At 40.3% G+C, this 16215-nt stretch overlaps 1 protein-coding gene across 2 annotated transcripts in view; it reads left to right on the plus strand.

Annotated features, from left to right (window-relative positions):
• Window positions 1-16215, plus strand: part of LOC140464167 (C-Jun-amino-terminal kinase-interacting protein 4-like) — a 277366-nt gene that overhangs the window by 108992 nt on the left and 152159 nt on the right. For both annotated transcript variants that reach the window (XM_072558981.1, XM_072558982.1), the window contains exon 3: window positions 9912-9982. In XM_072558981.1, coding sequence (XP_072415082.1) covers window positions 9912-9982 — 71 coding nt within the window. The remainder of the gene's footprint in view (window positions 1-9911; window positions 9983-16215) is intronic.

The following is a 16215-nucleotide window of genomic DNA, read 5'->3' on the forward strand; positions in this document are numbered from 1 at the left end:
ATCGGGGGCCGAAGGGGCTGTATTGCACTGTTATGTTCGATGTTATTTGAAATTAGAGAACTCAACATTGAGTGCTCCGGGCTGTGGGCTGCCCCGGTAGAAATTAAGGTGTTGTTCCTCCAATTTGCGGTGTGGTTTGTTGTGGCAATAGAGGAGGCCAAGTATTGGGGTCATGTCAGAAAGGCAGTGGTTAGGAGAATTGAAATGGGCGGTGACTTGAAAGTCCAGTCAGTCCCTGTGGGCCCAGCAGTGGTGCTTGACCGTATGCATTTCTACAACAAACCACACCACAAATTGGAGGAACAACACCTCATCTTCCACCTCGGCAGTCGATAGCCGGAGGACTCAACCTTGAGTTCACCAATTTCAAATAACCTCCCTTCCCGCCGCCTCCTGCTCCCTGCCACCAACCGGATTAATTCCTCTCACTGACAAACCAGGTTGAATCCTCTACTTGTCTTCACCTATTCCCATTTCACCACCCTGCCCCTGCCACATCCTTGATCTGCAGCTCCCCCTACACGCAACCCCAGTCCAGAAGAAAGGTTACCACCTGAAATGTCAACTTCTGCACCTCCTGATGCTGCCTGGCTTGCTGTGTTCTTCCAGCCTCCTGCCTGTCTATCTACCTCACATGAGAAGTCCTTCATTCTTGTGAAACCCCTTTGGATTCCCTCCAAGCCTAACATGTTCTTCCTTAGATATAGGAATCAAAACTGCTCACAATATTACATCTGCAGTCTGATCAAAGTCTTGTAGCCTGAGCAGCATGTTTCTGCTCTTGTATTCTAGCCATCTTGAAATGAATGCTAGCATTGCTAACTACCCACTGAACCTGCATGTTAACTTGTAAAGAATCCTGAATCTGGACAGCTAAGTGCAATTGTGCTTCAAATTTGAGAAGCCATTCCCCATTTTGAAAATAATCTGTACTTCTAATCTTGCTACTAAAGTGCTTACCTGACACTTCGCCACACTGCATTCCACCTGCCACTTTGCTGATTTGCCTCGTCTATCCAAGTCCTCCTCCAGCCTTCCTGTGTCCTCAACACTACCTGTCCCTTTACCTGTCTTTGTGTCATCTGCAAACTTAGTAATATTGCCTTCTGTTCCTTCATCCAGATCCTTAATGTGCAATGTTGAATAGTTATAATCCCATTACTGATCCCTGTGGAACTGCACTCGTCGTTGGCTGGCACCCTGAAAAAGACCCCTTTTATTCCCATTCTTTGCCTTCTGCCAGTCAGCCAGTCTGGTATCTATCCCAGTATCTTTCCTCTAACACCATGGGCTCTTATTTGGCAGTCTCCTCTGCGGCACCTTGTCATAGGCCTTCTGGAAATTCAAATGGATCTCATCCATTGGCTCTCCTTTGTCAGTTGCTTGTTACCCCCTCAAAGAATTTTAATAGATTTGTCAGACATGACCTTCTCTTGATGAAGCTGTGCTGACTTAGCCCTATTTTACTATGCACTTCCAAGTAATCTGCCATCTCATCCTTTTAAAAATGGACTCTCAAATCTTACCAACGACCTTGGTCAAGCTAATCAGCCTATAATTTCTCAATTTCTGCCTTCCTCCCTTCTTAAATGGAGATGTTACATTAGTCATTTTCCAGTACTCTAGGACCCTCCTTGATTGCAGTGATTCTTGAAAGTTCATCACAAATACCTCTAGAATCTCCTCAGTGCTCTCCTTCAGAACCCTGAGGTGTAGCCCATCCAATCCAGGTGACTTATCCACATTCAGACCTCCAAGCTTGCCCAGCACCACCTCCTCTGTGATGGCAACGACACTCTCTTTTGTCTGTGACTTTTTTGAAGTTCTGGTATGGTACTACTGTCTTCCACTATGAAGGCTGATGCAATGTACATGTTCTCCACCTGAGTCTTAGCTTCACAGATATAGCACGTTGAATTCAGCCATTGCTGTAGTTCTGAAACTTAGAGCTCAGGTTCCCACAGTTGGTGACATATTAAGCAACCACAATTCCCTGTATGCCACAACATGAGCGTTGTCTTGGCTGAGCTGCCCTGCCATGTATTAGTTGGATTGTTTGCTAATAAAATTAGGTCAATATCGATAGATGACTGAACAAAATAACCGCAAATTAATCTATTTCCTGTTTGCCTATGATGTCACTTTTTCCACAATGAGCTATGTAACTCGAACTTGAAAACTTTCCTCTTGCTGCTTGAAACTATGAAACTCCCAGATCTTTTTCTGACTTTAGTTCCTTTTGTTTCTTTTTAATGGATGCTGCTGACTGCTTCAAGTTCCTCCCTTTGCCATTGTATGTAAATAAAATGTCTCATGATGGATTATAAGATCGAACAACATTTTACAGTATATTATTTAAGAATCTTGGTCACAGAAATGTTTTAAGGACAAAGGAAGGAGAAGTAGAAAGACAAGCGTTGAGAAGGGAATTTGAGTGAGAGTAATTAAAATTGTACTGAAAATGCTAAAGAGGCCTGAAACAGGCAATAATGTGTGCATTAGAAATAAGGGGGAGAAAGACTATGGAGAATTACATAACCATGGACAATAATGTTAAGGTTGAGTATTGCTAAACTGGGAGTTAACATAGATCAGTATGTTCATTGTGTATCAATTCTGCTTAATTATATGCAGGTGGAGACCATTACTATATTGTTTCACTTAGAGAAACAAATAAGCATTCATTGTAACTGGTATGTTAAGTGCTAATATTTATAATGTTTCAGTTTGTAAATAAAAGTTAGATTGTATAAATATTGGCCATAATTCTATCCATCACCTGTTTGCTTTCTCTAATGTAATATGGTGAGCATAGGGAGGTGGATGAATGAAACCTGGTGAGAGTCCAGACACACATCAGAGTTTTGAACTGCCTCAAGTTTGTGACGCATACATCATGGGATCCAGAATACTTCATCAGTTTTTTTCAGGTGTGGTCTGAAACTCAGCCTTGCAATATGATTGCTCTATGAATATAAAGAGTGTGTTGATTTGTAATGTTGACTTTTTCACCTAAATAAATAAGGTGCAATTTCACAAACTTGATAGTAATTCTGTTTTTATGCAGGGATGTTATGGAGTGACACGATGGTACAGTGGTTAGCACTGCTGCCGCACAGCACAAAGAACCCAGGTTTGATGCCACCCTCCGGCAACTGTGCAAACTCCACAAAGACATTCTCTGCGTGTCTGCATGAGTTTCCTCAGGGTGCTGTGGTTTTCGCCCCACATGCCAAAGATGTGCAGGTTAGGTGGATTGGCTATGGTAAATGTGGGGTTATGTGGATAGGGTAAGGGGGTGAAAATGGGGGGATGCTCTTCGAAAGGTCTGTTTGGATTCAATGGGCTGAATGGTCTGCTTCTCTGTTGAAGGGATTCTATAGTTCTTTTTGTTAGTTTGAAAACCTTTCATGTAGTGCATTTTAATTGTTCTGGGTGGATGATTAAAGCTGTTCCATGTACTAGAATAATCCAGTCCTGAGTAAGAAAAGGCTTTGGGATTTCAACATCACATAAACTGAGGCAAGGACAAGGCTGTATCATATTCCAGAGGTGAAAATAAATTATCTTAGCGAAGGTATATTTCCAGCTAGTTTGTAGCCAACATAGAGTTGTACTCAAAAAAATGTGTTGCTGGAAAAGCGCAGCAGGGCAGGCAGCATCAAAGGAGAAGGAGAATCGATGCTTTCGGGCATAAGCCCTTCAGGAATGAGGAGGGTGTGCCAAGAAGGCTAAGATAAAAGGTAGGGAGGAGGGACTTGGGGGAGGGGCGTTGGGAATACGATAGGTGGAAGGAGGTTAAGGTGAGGGTGACAGGCCGGAGAGGGGGTTGGGGCGGAGAGGTCGGGAAGAAGATTGCAGGTCAAGAAGGCGGTGCTGAGTCTGAGGGTTGGGACTGAGAAAAGGGGGAGTCCCAACCCTCAGACTCAGCACCGCCTTCTTGACCTGCAATCTTCTTCCCGACCTCTCCGCCCCAACCCCCTCTCCGGCCTGTCACCCGCACCTTAACCTCCTTCCACCTATCACATTTTCAACGCCCCTCCCCCAAGTCCCTCCTCCCTACTTGTAATCTTAGCCTGCTTGGCACACCCTCCTCATTCCTGAAGAAGGGCTCATGCCCGAAAGCGTCGATTCTCCTTCTCCTTTGATGCTGCCTGACCTGCTGCGCTTTTACAGCAACACATTTTTAAGCTCTGATCCTCAGCATCTGCAGTCCTCACTTTCTCCATAGAGTTGTACTCAGCCTCAAATCGTCTCAAGAAGAGGGTGGAGTCAGTAGCAACTAAACAACAGATTTTGTGAGGATGAACAAAAGACCTCCGCTTACATTTTCAAATATTGGGAGAAATCTCTGTTTAATACTAGATATCAAGGAAGCAGTATAATAATTTAGTCATGGCAGAGAGGGCAAGAAAAGTGGAGGAATGGGGCAGTTGGATTTAAGTGCACATGTGGAAAGTGATGCCATGATTTGGTTTGATGTTGCTTAGAGGCACTATATAGCTGAGGAAGAGGCAAGGGCACACTCTTGAATGGGGTCAGGAGTTTGCACTAGAGGTAACAGTGCAAGATTGAGAAGTTAAGTTCACTGCAGATGAGATAAAGAGAGATAGGGGAGATAGCATTGAAGCCAGGCCATGTTCATTCCCAAACAAATGCAAACAGAAATTGCTGGAGAAACTCAGCAGATCTGGCAGCATCTGTGGAAGGAAAACCATTAACGTTTCGAGGTAGGTGACCCTTGCTCAGAACTGATCTTTCAGATTTCCAGAATCTGTTGGTCTTGGTTTTTTTTTTCATGTTCATTCCCACTTTGTCGCAAAATAGTGTTGCCTGGCTTGCTGTGTTCTTCCAGTCTCCTGCTTGGATTCCAGCATCTGCAGTTTTTTTTATGTCTCTAGCAAAATAGTAGAATGACATCGGGCAGAATTTAGTGGTCACTTACATCGAAGTCTGCATACAGGATGAGGATAGTTTACTTTAGGCCCAGTCAACTCAGATATAGAATATAGTGTCAGAGTACTGCAGCATGGCATGAGAAGAGTCCCTTCGGCCTATTGTGTCTGCATGAATCATCAAGCACCCATTTACTCAGTTATAAGTACCGAGTCCACAGCTCGTTTACTATGGTATTTCAAGTATTCATCAAAGTACTTAAATGTTAAATGGTTCCTGCTTCTCCTACCCTTTTAAGGCAGTGAGTTCCAAATAGCCCATCACCTTCTCGAAGAAAGATTTTCTCCATTAGACCTCCTGCCCCTTATCTAAAATCTCTACCACCTAGCAATTAAGATTAGCCATGATCATGTTAAATGGTGGAATGGGCTTGAAGGGTTGAATCGCCTACACCTGATCCTAATTCCTATGTTTTGTTCCTAATTCACCCCTCCAGTCGGAGGAGAAAGTTATCTTGACACGGTTATCATCAGTGATTTGTAATTGTGACAGGGCACAAAACAGATAAGAAGGATTCAAGAAAGAGGTTGTGAGGCAACAATGTGTTCAGTGAAAATACAATACTGCAGGTGATGGATATCTGAAATCAAAAAAGAAAATGCTGGTGAAATTTAGCAGGCCTGACAAAAAGAAACAGTCAATGTTTTGTATCCGATATGACTCTGCGGAACTGTACAATGAGTCACACTGGATTTGTAATATAAATCTGTTCTGTCATCACAGATACTGCCATCACCCTACCTGCAGAGTTTCTCCAGCATTTTCTCTGCTTTAAGACATTTAATGATTTGGAGAGGAAAAGGAGCTTGGAGATGGCAGTTTGCAAGAGCTTTATTGGTCAAGGTTGGTTTTATAAGGAGAGTAGTGATGAAGGAGGATTTGAAGGAAAGGAGGACATCACCTGAGGACAGAGAAAGATTGATAATGCAATTTATCATAGGAATCAACAAGGGAAATTGAGTGATCAGCAGTTCAACAACAAAAGGTTGGAAAGAACAAGAATGGATTCCATTGATGGAATGAGCAAAGAGAAGAATTGAGGGGAGAAACTGATGAAAAATATTCATTCAAGGTAAAGAAGAGGGAGAACCTTAGAGGATGTTAGATGTGGTGGGCTAACTGAAGAAGATTCATCTTTGGTTTGAAACATTAATTGTTTCTTGCTCCACCAATGCTGCCAGATTTACTGAGTTTCTCCAGTATTCTGTGTAGAATCATAGAATCCCTACAGTATAGAAACAGTCCTTCTGCCCAACAAGGCCAAAGAGTAACCCACCCAGACTCTATTATCCTGTATTTACTCCTGAACAATGCACCTAACCTATACATCCCTGAATACTATGGGCAATGAGAGATTCTCTGTATGTAGTTGAAAAGTTGGGAGATGTTTCCAGGATCGAGCTCACTTGGGAGTGGGGAAGTGAATGCAAATAGAGAGTGATATTTAGAAATGATCAGAGATTATCTCATCAGTAACAAAAATCAGCAATTGCTGGACAAACTGAGCAGAAGGGTCACAAGACCTGAAACATTACTTCTGCTTTCTCTCCACAGTAGATGAATAGCTTTAGAGAGCAAAGATGGGAAGTAAACGCAGGAGAGAGAGTAAGAGCTGATCTTGAATCTGAATCACCAAAGAGAGGATAACAGAGGAGGTTAAGGATCCCAACTGAGAACAATCTTAATGAGGCAGTTGTGTCAGGGAAGTTTTTGATTTTAATTATCAAGGTATAACAGTTATCATTAAGGTTTCTCACATCTCAAATCATATCTAACTGGAATAATGAAGAAACATGTGTCCTTTGTTCCAATAAATATTTATGTAAGATATTAGAACACCATAGGTTTATATTGAACCAGTAGAACTGCGAAACATTTTTGGTGAAATTAGTATTCTTATTTCGGTGGAACTTGGGCTTCTCATCTCACAACCTTTCTTGTCATGTTGTATTATTTTCAATTACTTTCATCTCTCTCAAATCATCCCCATTTTATCACCAATCCACCCTTGTTCCAGTGCTGTTAGCATACCTCTCATGTCTCTCACCAACCTCCAATCCTGTTCCCCAATGCTATAAATTATTTATCCTGTGGTGTTCCCTTCCTTCCCAGCCTCATGAGCCGTCATAGCTCGACAGTGAAAAAAAAAGTGGATGGTAAGAGAACCTATCAAACTTAATCTACGAACAAAACTTCACTGAGAAATAAGTTTTCTTCAAGGACAGTGTGTGAAAAGGATGTGGACAGAAACTGTTTCCAGACCTACTCCTCACACCTTCTCTCAGCCTGTGTTCAAAAGAAGAAGCTGCAGTGCAGTCTCAAGTTTGGGAAACAGGCCAGGAGAGGTGAAAATCCGTTCTAGGTTAGGGAGGCACTAGCAATGACTAAGAAGTAGAGGTTTCCCACACCCACAGCTGCAGTGTGTTCAGCCAGTCAAGAAAATTATTCTAAACAAATAAAAATATAAATGCTTTGCAACTCTTGAATTAATACATCATATGATTAATGCATTTCAGTCTTCTCTGTTTCATTGGCCTCAATGTGCACCAGGCTCCACCCAGCAAATTAACTCATCAGTGTATTATTGTAGGTACTTCCCAGTGATAATCATTTATCTGAATTGAATGGAGTGGTTGCAGCTAATTGAGACCCTGAAGTTCAAAACTTGCATCATTGCTGTGAATCAATTACCCCACATTGCTTCATCGTTAGGAAGTGCTTTGCAGTCTGAAATGTACAAATTCCTATTTTCCTCTCAGGAACAGCAAGTTACAAGTTGGTGTCTCCTGGTTGACTCTCATTTGAAATCATCAGTGTGCTTTCACTTAGCCTATTTGTCTGTCTAGAACTGGAGATGTTCTGGACAATTTTACAAAGATGTGCATAGAATTTGCAGAATTCAGAAACAGGATATTTGATGCAAGTGGTTGGTGCTAATCTTCATGCTGCACATGAATCTGCTACTAACCCCTTTATCTAATTCTGTCAGTACACTTTTATTTGTTTCTGCCTCACTTGCTTCTCCAGTTTCCTCTTAGATGTATCTGACATTCACCTCAACTTCTCTTTCTGGTAACAACATCTAGAGTCCATCTTCTTGTCACTCTGGGGAAATTCCACTGGATTCCATTTTGAGTTTATTGCTATTATCTTCTTTTTCTGCTAACCAGAGCTATTAAGAGATGCGGGATGAATGTACAGACATGACCTCATTGAATGTCTCAACAGGCTTGAGCTAAATGGCCGCCTCCCGTTAAATTTTCACGCCCTCTAGTTTGGATTCCAATGTAACAAAAGTGATGGCACAGTTATATGTAATTATATATTTAAAAACAAATTTCTTCCCTGAAGGGCATGGGTTTTAATGACAGTTTGTTATTTTATGATCACCGTAACAGATACTATCTTTTTATTCCAGATTTAATTATCAGCTACTATCGTTGTGTTTGGACTTAGATCTGAATTACTTTGTTCAGGGAAATAACCACTATATTGTTGCACTCATAAGTAACAGCACAGGGTAGAGACACAAAGCTTTTGAGACTTATGACTTCATTTTATGGCGCACGTCTTAAAGATTTTTAATAATGTTTCATATTCACGTTACTGAGTCTGATTGCTGTCATGGGGCATAACTTATCCTCTTGCAAAATTCGAATTGTATCTATAATATTGAACTGAATTCTAATAAAGTGGATTTAACTTCCATGCTTTCTTGTAACTTTTATTACAAAAACTGAACCATCAGAATGGCTGTTATTAATAGGACAGTAAAACAGATATTAGAGTGCTTAACAGCAAGATTAGTACTTTAAGTATTGTCATTGTTGTAATGTGGGAAATATATCCGCTCTTTTTGTGTACTGCAAACTTCCACAATTAGCAATGAGTTGATGGTCGGATAAGATATTTTACTTTTTGCTTGGAATGATAGGCATTGGATAGGATGGGGGAGAATCCTGTGGGGGGTCTTTATTTCCATCTGAGGGATCTCACAGGGCCTTGGGTTAGCATAATTTCCATATTTTTTCATTGGCCCACCCAAGTGTTTTAGATAATGTCCTCAAAGTCTCTGGACTGACGAGAGTACTACTACTGACCTGTAGCAAATAACAATTATGTCTGATCTATGAATTTAGTAAAATCTGCGTCAGTACCTTATACTTCTTCCCCAGGATGTTCAGTATATTGATATTCTGCAATAATTTGAGTTGGGCTAGCAGTATAAATATATCTGTGTTGCGGTCAAAGTACAACAGCTTTATGCATATTGTTCAAATCAGCAGTTTTGCTGATTTACCCCATCAGCTGTATACACTGATTAAAGAATATCTCCATCAGTTTTCCATGTCAATCTTCATTACTGAAGTTTATAGCGTATATGACTGCTGTTTGGACTTGTATAAATTGATTATTAAACACATTAAATGATAAATCAATTTAATGGTTTTGTAACATGACCTAATTATGGAAAACGTGATGGTGTAATTGCTGAAAGTAAATTCATTTGTACTGAAAATTCAGCTGGCCATTGCAGGTTTTGCCATCACGTGGCAGGACTGAGTGTATTTTCATCGATAGTTCCTAATGTTTTTATTCAGGATTGGAGTAGCTTAAAATTAATTGCAAATCTTGTTTCATGATTTAATTTGATAATGCAAAAAGTAAAATTAAAACAAAGTATATTTGTAAAATGGCACATTTGAAGGTGTGAAAGATGAATACCTGTCCATTATTATTTTTTAAAAATGTATGTTGCTGTTTATACTTTAATTGAAGTTATTTAATCCCTCCCAGAAACTACAAGTGTAATACAGTAGTGTGATTAATTTCTTTGATAAGTGAGAGGAGAGGGGACATTAATATTGGTTCTGGCCTGACTCAGTGGCTGAAGGTTGAGATGCAAGGTATGGTTTTGTTGGCATTTTGGAAAGCATTCTAACTTTTTTTCTCAGTTGGTAGGTTGGAAGAACGAGAGTCTGAACTCAAGAAAGAATACAATGCACTTCATCAAAGACATACAGAGGTAAGCAGGAACATGTAGAATGTAGTCCTAGTTGATTGGGATGGTCATAGATAATTCAGTGCATTTCAGTTCTTGATTATTGTTGCTAGAAAGGTTGAACTTGTGTTATTAAGCTGCATTGTTACTGTTGAGACATAGCATTTGAACAAGATCAACAAGCAACTTACTTCACACTAAATGAGTACTCCAGTCACTGTTTTATGTGTTTGCACAGAGTTACATATCACCGAATTAGACCCTTCTGTCCAATCAGTCCATGCCGACCATAAATCTCAAACTAAACCAGTTCCTCCTGCCTGCATTTGGCTCATTCCCTCCAAACATTTCTTATTCATGTACTTTTCCAAATGTCATTTAAACATTGTAACTGTATCCACATCCATCACTTCCCCTGGAATTTCATTCCACACATGAACCACTCTTTTTTTTTAAAAATGTGCCTTCGTGTCTTTTTAAAATCTTTCTATTTTCACCTTGAAAATATGCTCCCTAGTCTTGAAATCCTCAAGAAGTCAGTTTGATGGCTTGGACACTGTCTAGTTTACATTTGGGATTCTTAATTTCTATTAGATTACTCCTTCCTCCTTCCCTCTTATTCTAGTTGAAATTGTTTTACATCTCCCAATAGGACCAAGCAAGGCACCATCCTTGATGAAGTGGAGACCATCCCAACAGAATCTGTGCCAGTGTTTAAAGAAAATTAATCTCTGTGCTGTGTGCCTGAAACTAACCCTGTACCCATGTGTTAATTCTCCTGTTCTGTCTGTTCATGTACCAGTTTGTACGTGGCTCCAAAGATTGTTTACCTCCAAGTTCCTTTTTTGTCATTATAGGGCCTAATATCAGTTACTCCTTCCCTATTTGTGCTTGTCTTGTTTCTTCCATGTGGTCCATGACAAATAGGTTTTCCCTCCCTGTTTCCACATTTCTCACCAGCTACCACAAGATTCCCCTCACTCTGGCACTGGGTAGACAGCAGCATATTCTTTTTCATTCTTGGCCTCAGAGGATGCTACCTATTGCCCTAATTAGAGGTCTTGTTAGCACCACACTTATGTTATGATCTCCCCTCTTCAGGAAAGTCTTTATCTGCATTGTGACTGTGTATTTTACAGTTTTTCTCCTTGTCCTCAGGGAATGCAAATCTGTCTTCCTTTGTCTTTCCTCAAAGTGCAACAGAGTTGCTCATTGAGAAAATGTGTAAACATTTGAGCAAATAGTTGTGCATGGACTCCTGATTTTGTTTCATGATGCGAAGCACTATGTCTCATTCTTGAAAGTGTTGCTTCTGGTTTGGAGAAGTAGTCTTGCGAGTTCTAATATGTATTACTGTTACAGTACATTCAGTTTACATTGCTTACTAGGCTTATACCATCTAGTGACAGAAACTAAGAACTGCAACATTTCAATGTCAAACAAACTGGTAAAATCCTTTCTGGTTCTGATTACAATTATTTGTTTTATTCATGCATGGGATGTAGAAGTCTCTAGCTGGCCAGCATTGTTGGCTGTCCATAGTTGTCCTTGACAAGGTGGTGGTGAGCTGCTTCCATGAACCAGTGCAGTTCCATGTACTGTCAGTTGACTCACAATTTTATTCTGAGATTTGCATACTATCAATCAAAACCTGCATCCTCATTCTAACTGATTAAAGACTTAACAGTCATCTTGATTTGTCAAAACATTGCATCACTGATGACACTTGAATCTTTTGCTTATAAATTGCCTATGTATCTTACCCCATGAGCTACCTGATGAAGGAGAAGTTCTCTGAAAGCTTGTACTTCCAAAAAAACCTGTTGGACTATAACCTGGTGTCATGTAATTTTTAACTTGGTCCACCCCACTCTAACACTGACACCTCCACATCACAATTTTATTAGGGAGGGAATATCAGGATTTTAACCCACTGACACTGAAGGAATGGCAATGGTGAATGGCTTGGAGGGTAAATTGCAAGTGATGTTATTCCCATGTATCTGTTGCCTTTGACCTTTGAGATGTAAGTGAGTGTGGATTTGAAAGATACTGTCTGAGGAACTTTGAACTTCTGCCGGGCAACGTGTAGATAGTACCTACTGCTACTGAGTGTTGGTGGTGGAGTGTGTTGATGCTTGTGAACGTGGTGCCAATCAAGCAAGCTGCTTTGTCCTGGATGGTGTCAAGCTTCTAGGATGTTGTTGCACCCATCCAGGCAAGTGGAGAATATTCCATCACACTCCTGACTTGTGTCTTGTAAATGGTTGACAGGCTTTGGAGAGTTGGATGGTGAATTTCTCGCAGCAGTATTCCTAGCCTCAGACCTGCTCTTGTAGCCACTATTTTCTTGTGGTGAGTCTAGTTGAGTTTCTGGTTAATGGTAACTCCCAGAATGTTGATAGTGGGAGATTTGGTGAAGGTAAGACCATTGAATATCAAAGGGTGGTGGTTATATTCTTCCTTATTGGAAATGATCTTAGCCTGGTATTTATATAGCACGAATGTTACTTGCCACCTGTCAGCCCAAGCCTGGATATTGTCCACATCTTGTTGCATTTGAACATGGACTGCTTCAGTATCCGAAGAGACATGAATAGTGCTGAACATTATGCATCAGCGAACTTCTCCTGTTCTGACCTTCGGATGGAAGGAATGTCATTGATAAAGCAGCTGAAGATGGTTTGGCTGAGGGCACTACGTTGAAGAGCTCCTGTAGAGGTGTCCTGAGATGACTGACCTCCAACAAACAGATCTTTCTATATGCCAGATATAACTGAGCTGCAGAGATTTTGCCCCCTGACACCCATTGATTGTGGTTTTGCTTTGGTTGTGTGTATGTCCCTAGATCAATTCAACAACTTCTGGATTTGAGTTTCAAATTCTGTTAGAAGAACATTTTAGAGAAGGATTCCCAATTAAGTTGTCATATTTAAGCATTTTAATCCATTCCCTCACCCTTCCCCCTGCCTACCATTCCACAATAAAAATGTTTATCTAGAATGTCACGATAATGGTCCTTGTCTTTTTATGTATCCTGATTGTAAACTACTGGGTGTACAACATCATTTGTAGGAATGATACTTCAGTCATGGGTTCAGCACCTCTCAAAAGTTCAGTGCAAACAGGAAGTAGTTTAGAAGAAACAAGTAGTTTTAAGACCCTGAGTAATGAAAGCTGTTACATACTAGTCAAGTTATTATGAGTTCTTATTTTAACAATCTTGCTTTCCAATAAAAAGTTAAATGAAATTAATGAGATACAGCTTAGGTAATGGAACATAGAAATCATAGAAATAAAATTTTAAGCTGGAAATGCTGAGGTGATTAAAACAGGCGTGGCTGTATTTTGAATCATGAGGTTGTGGTTTCAATTTCTATTCCAAAGCTTTGAGCACAAAATCCAGACTTCGACTCTCAGTGCAGTAATGAAGGAGTGATACACCCTTTAGATGAAACATTAACAAATGACCTTATCAGTCTTCACCCAAACTTAATCATTGCATTGTCTCCACAGATGCTGCCAGATTTGCTGAACTTTTCTAGCAATTTCTTTTGTTTCTGATTTACAGGATCTGCAGTCTTTTAGGTTTTTAATCATTGCATGGCAGTATTCATAGAGAGATCCTGCCCAATCTCTGGCTGATATTTATCCTTCAATCAACATCACAAAAGATCTCATTGCTGTTTATGAAAGCCTGCTATGTGCAAGTTAGCTGCTGAGCTTTCCACACTGCAAATGTGCCTTTGTTGGCCATAAAGTCTTTTAGCCCATGCTGAAGTTCTGAAAGGCACATTATCCATGCAAATCTTTTTTAAAAATTTTGTCTTGTGTGACCAGTTTGATCTGACTGATTGGAATCTGAAGTTGCCATTGGAAATGTTAAACGTTACTTCTTTTCTGTAATTCATTTCTGTAAAGGAGCCAGTGCTGGTATTACAATAGATAATTCACAGAGCAAAATATGCACATACTTCCCTTGCAACCCAATTTGCAATTTGGGGCAAGAGCATTTGAAATGTGGAACAGACTGAGCAAAATTATGTTACACCGTTTAATACTACTGATTGCATTTCTTGACTAAAAATATTTTTTTGTGTTGCTGTTATCAAGTCTTCATCTTTCTGAACGTGACGTAGTAATTTGTTCATGGGATGTGGGATGTTGCAGGTCAGCATTTATCGCCTTTCAGAAGATGGAGTGAGCCTGCCTCCTTGCGGCTTTAGCTTTACTCATGGTTCTGAAGGCAGGAAGTTCCAGGATTTTGCTGCAGCATTGATGTAATTTCAAGTCAGGAGACCTAAATGAAACGTGCAGGTGACGATGATATCATGTGTCTACAAATCGTTCCCTTCAAGGTGGTAAAAGTTACCAGATTGGAAGTTACTGTCATACACTGCAGTGACTGCCAAGGCTCTATTTTGGAGATAGTACTCACTTTTTGCTATTATGCCTCTGTGGTGAAGGGCCTGCCAAAATCTTGGCACGTCTCTAATACACTTGAGCATCTTTAAAAATAATTGTTACATAGTTGGCTAGGGCAAAGTTGTGAGGAGAACTTGAAATGTGTAGTACTGCATTTCCTTGTACTGTCACTAGAGGATGCTCTAATAGTTAAAATATTGTAGCTTTGTAACCAAAAAGTCCCATGGTTTTTGACAGTCTCTCTGGATCATAGAGATGTACAGAATGTAAACAGTCTCTTCAGTCCAGCTCATCCATGCCAACCAGGTATCCAAAATTAATGTAGTCCCATTTCCCACCATCCCACTAAACCCTTCCTGTTCATATACTCATCCAGATGCCTTTTAAATGTTGTAATTGTCCTAGCCTCCACCACTTCCTCTGGCAGGTCATTCCATATGTGCACCACTCTCTGCATGAAAAAGTTGCCCCGAGGTCCCTTTTAAATCTCTCCCCTCACCTTAAACCTATGCCATCTAGTTTTGGACTCCCCTACTCTGGGAAAAAGATCTTGACTATTCACCCTATTCATGCCCCTCATGATTTAATAAAACTCTGCAAGGTCACCCCTTAGCCTCTGACACTCCAGGGAAACAGCTCCAGTCTATTGAGCCTCTCACTTTGGCTCAAATCTTCCAACACTGGCAACATTCTTTTACATGTTTTTGCATCCTTTCAAGCTTCACAACTCCCTTCCTGTAGCAGGGACACCAGAAATGAGCACAGTTTTCCAATAATGGCCCAACCAATGTCATGTACAGTCACAACATGACATCCCAACTCCTATGCTCAATGCACTGACCAATAAAGGCAAGTGTACCAAACACCTTTTTGACTACCCTGTCTAACTGTGACCCTACCTTCAAGGAACTAGAAACATTTACGATATAATTCCTACAACATGAGCTGGATCCTTGCTGAAAGCTAACAACATGTTACTGGTGCAAGAAGATCCATGCAAGGGTTGTTTTTAATTGATTGTCATTCAGCTTATACACCACATCAAATTTGAAGTAAGTTCCATGACTAAATGTTGGTGATTTTTTTTTCAACCCTGAAGAATGGTTTTCATTCATCTGACCAAAGCTTTTGATACTGAAGCTAGGAAGACCGAAGGACAATTCTGTACGACATGGCTCATCAGAAAAGATGATCAGTATTATTCACTTGTTTCTCCAAGGGAGGGTCACTCAACCCAAAACATTAACTTTGATTTCTCTCAGATGCTGCCAGACCTGCTGAGCTTTTCCAGCAATTTCTAAAATTTGTTTCTATTCTGCAGTTCATTCAGTTTTTCTTCAGTTGCTTGTTGATCCCTTCGCCATAGCCTCATCACTTCAACCTAACAACAAACCAGAAGAAGATGGAAATCTAGTATCCAACCACCTTTGGCCATGTCACAGTCCCAAGGTCAATATCTACAATAACCTCTCTGTTCAGTACGTTTTGGGAAGTCTTCTCCAATAACACTATGTTGGATAACAAATCAAATATCACATGTAAAAGCAGGCTCAGCATCTGGCAGGTCCTCCCACAGACCTTTGGAAAGAGCATGGAATTTGTCTTAGAGTAAAGTTGAAAGTGTTTCTTACTAGGAAGTGTTTCTTACATCACTCCTTTATGGGTGTGAAACTTGAGTAATGTCAAACAAGCATATGAACTAGCAGCCAAAGTAGGCTAATCAGCATTGAATAAAATCATGTTTGATATAATAGTGTTTCAAATCTCAGATTCCCATCTACCCTGAGGTTACCCAACAAAGAATCCATCTCTCTCTTAAAAATATTAAATTA

This window comes from Chiloscyllium punctatum, chromosome 39 (genome assembly GCF_047496795.1).
Source record: "Chiloscyllium punctatum isolate Juve2018m chromosome 39, sChiPun1.3, whole genome shotgun sequence".
NCBI lineage: Eukaryota > Metazoa > Chordata > Chondrichthyes > Orectolobiformes > Hemiscylliidae > Chiloscyllium > Chiloscyllium punctatum.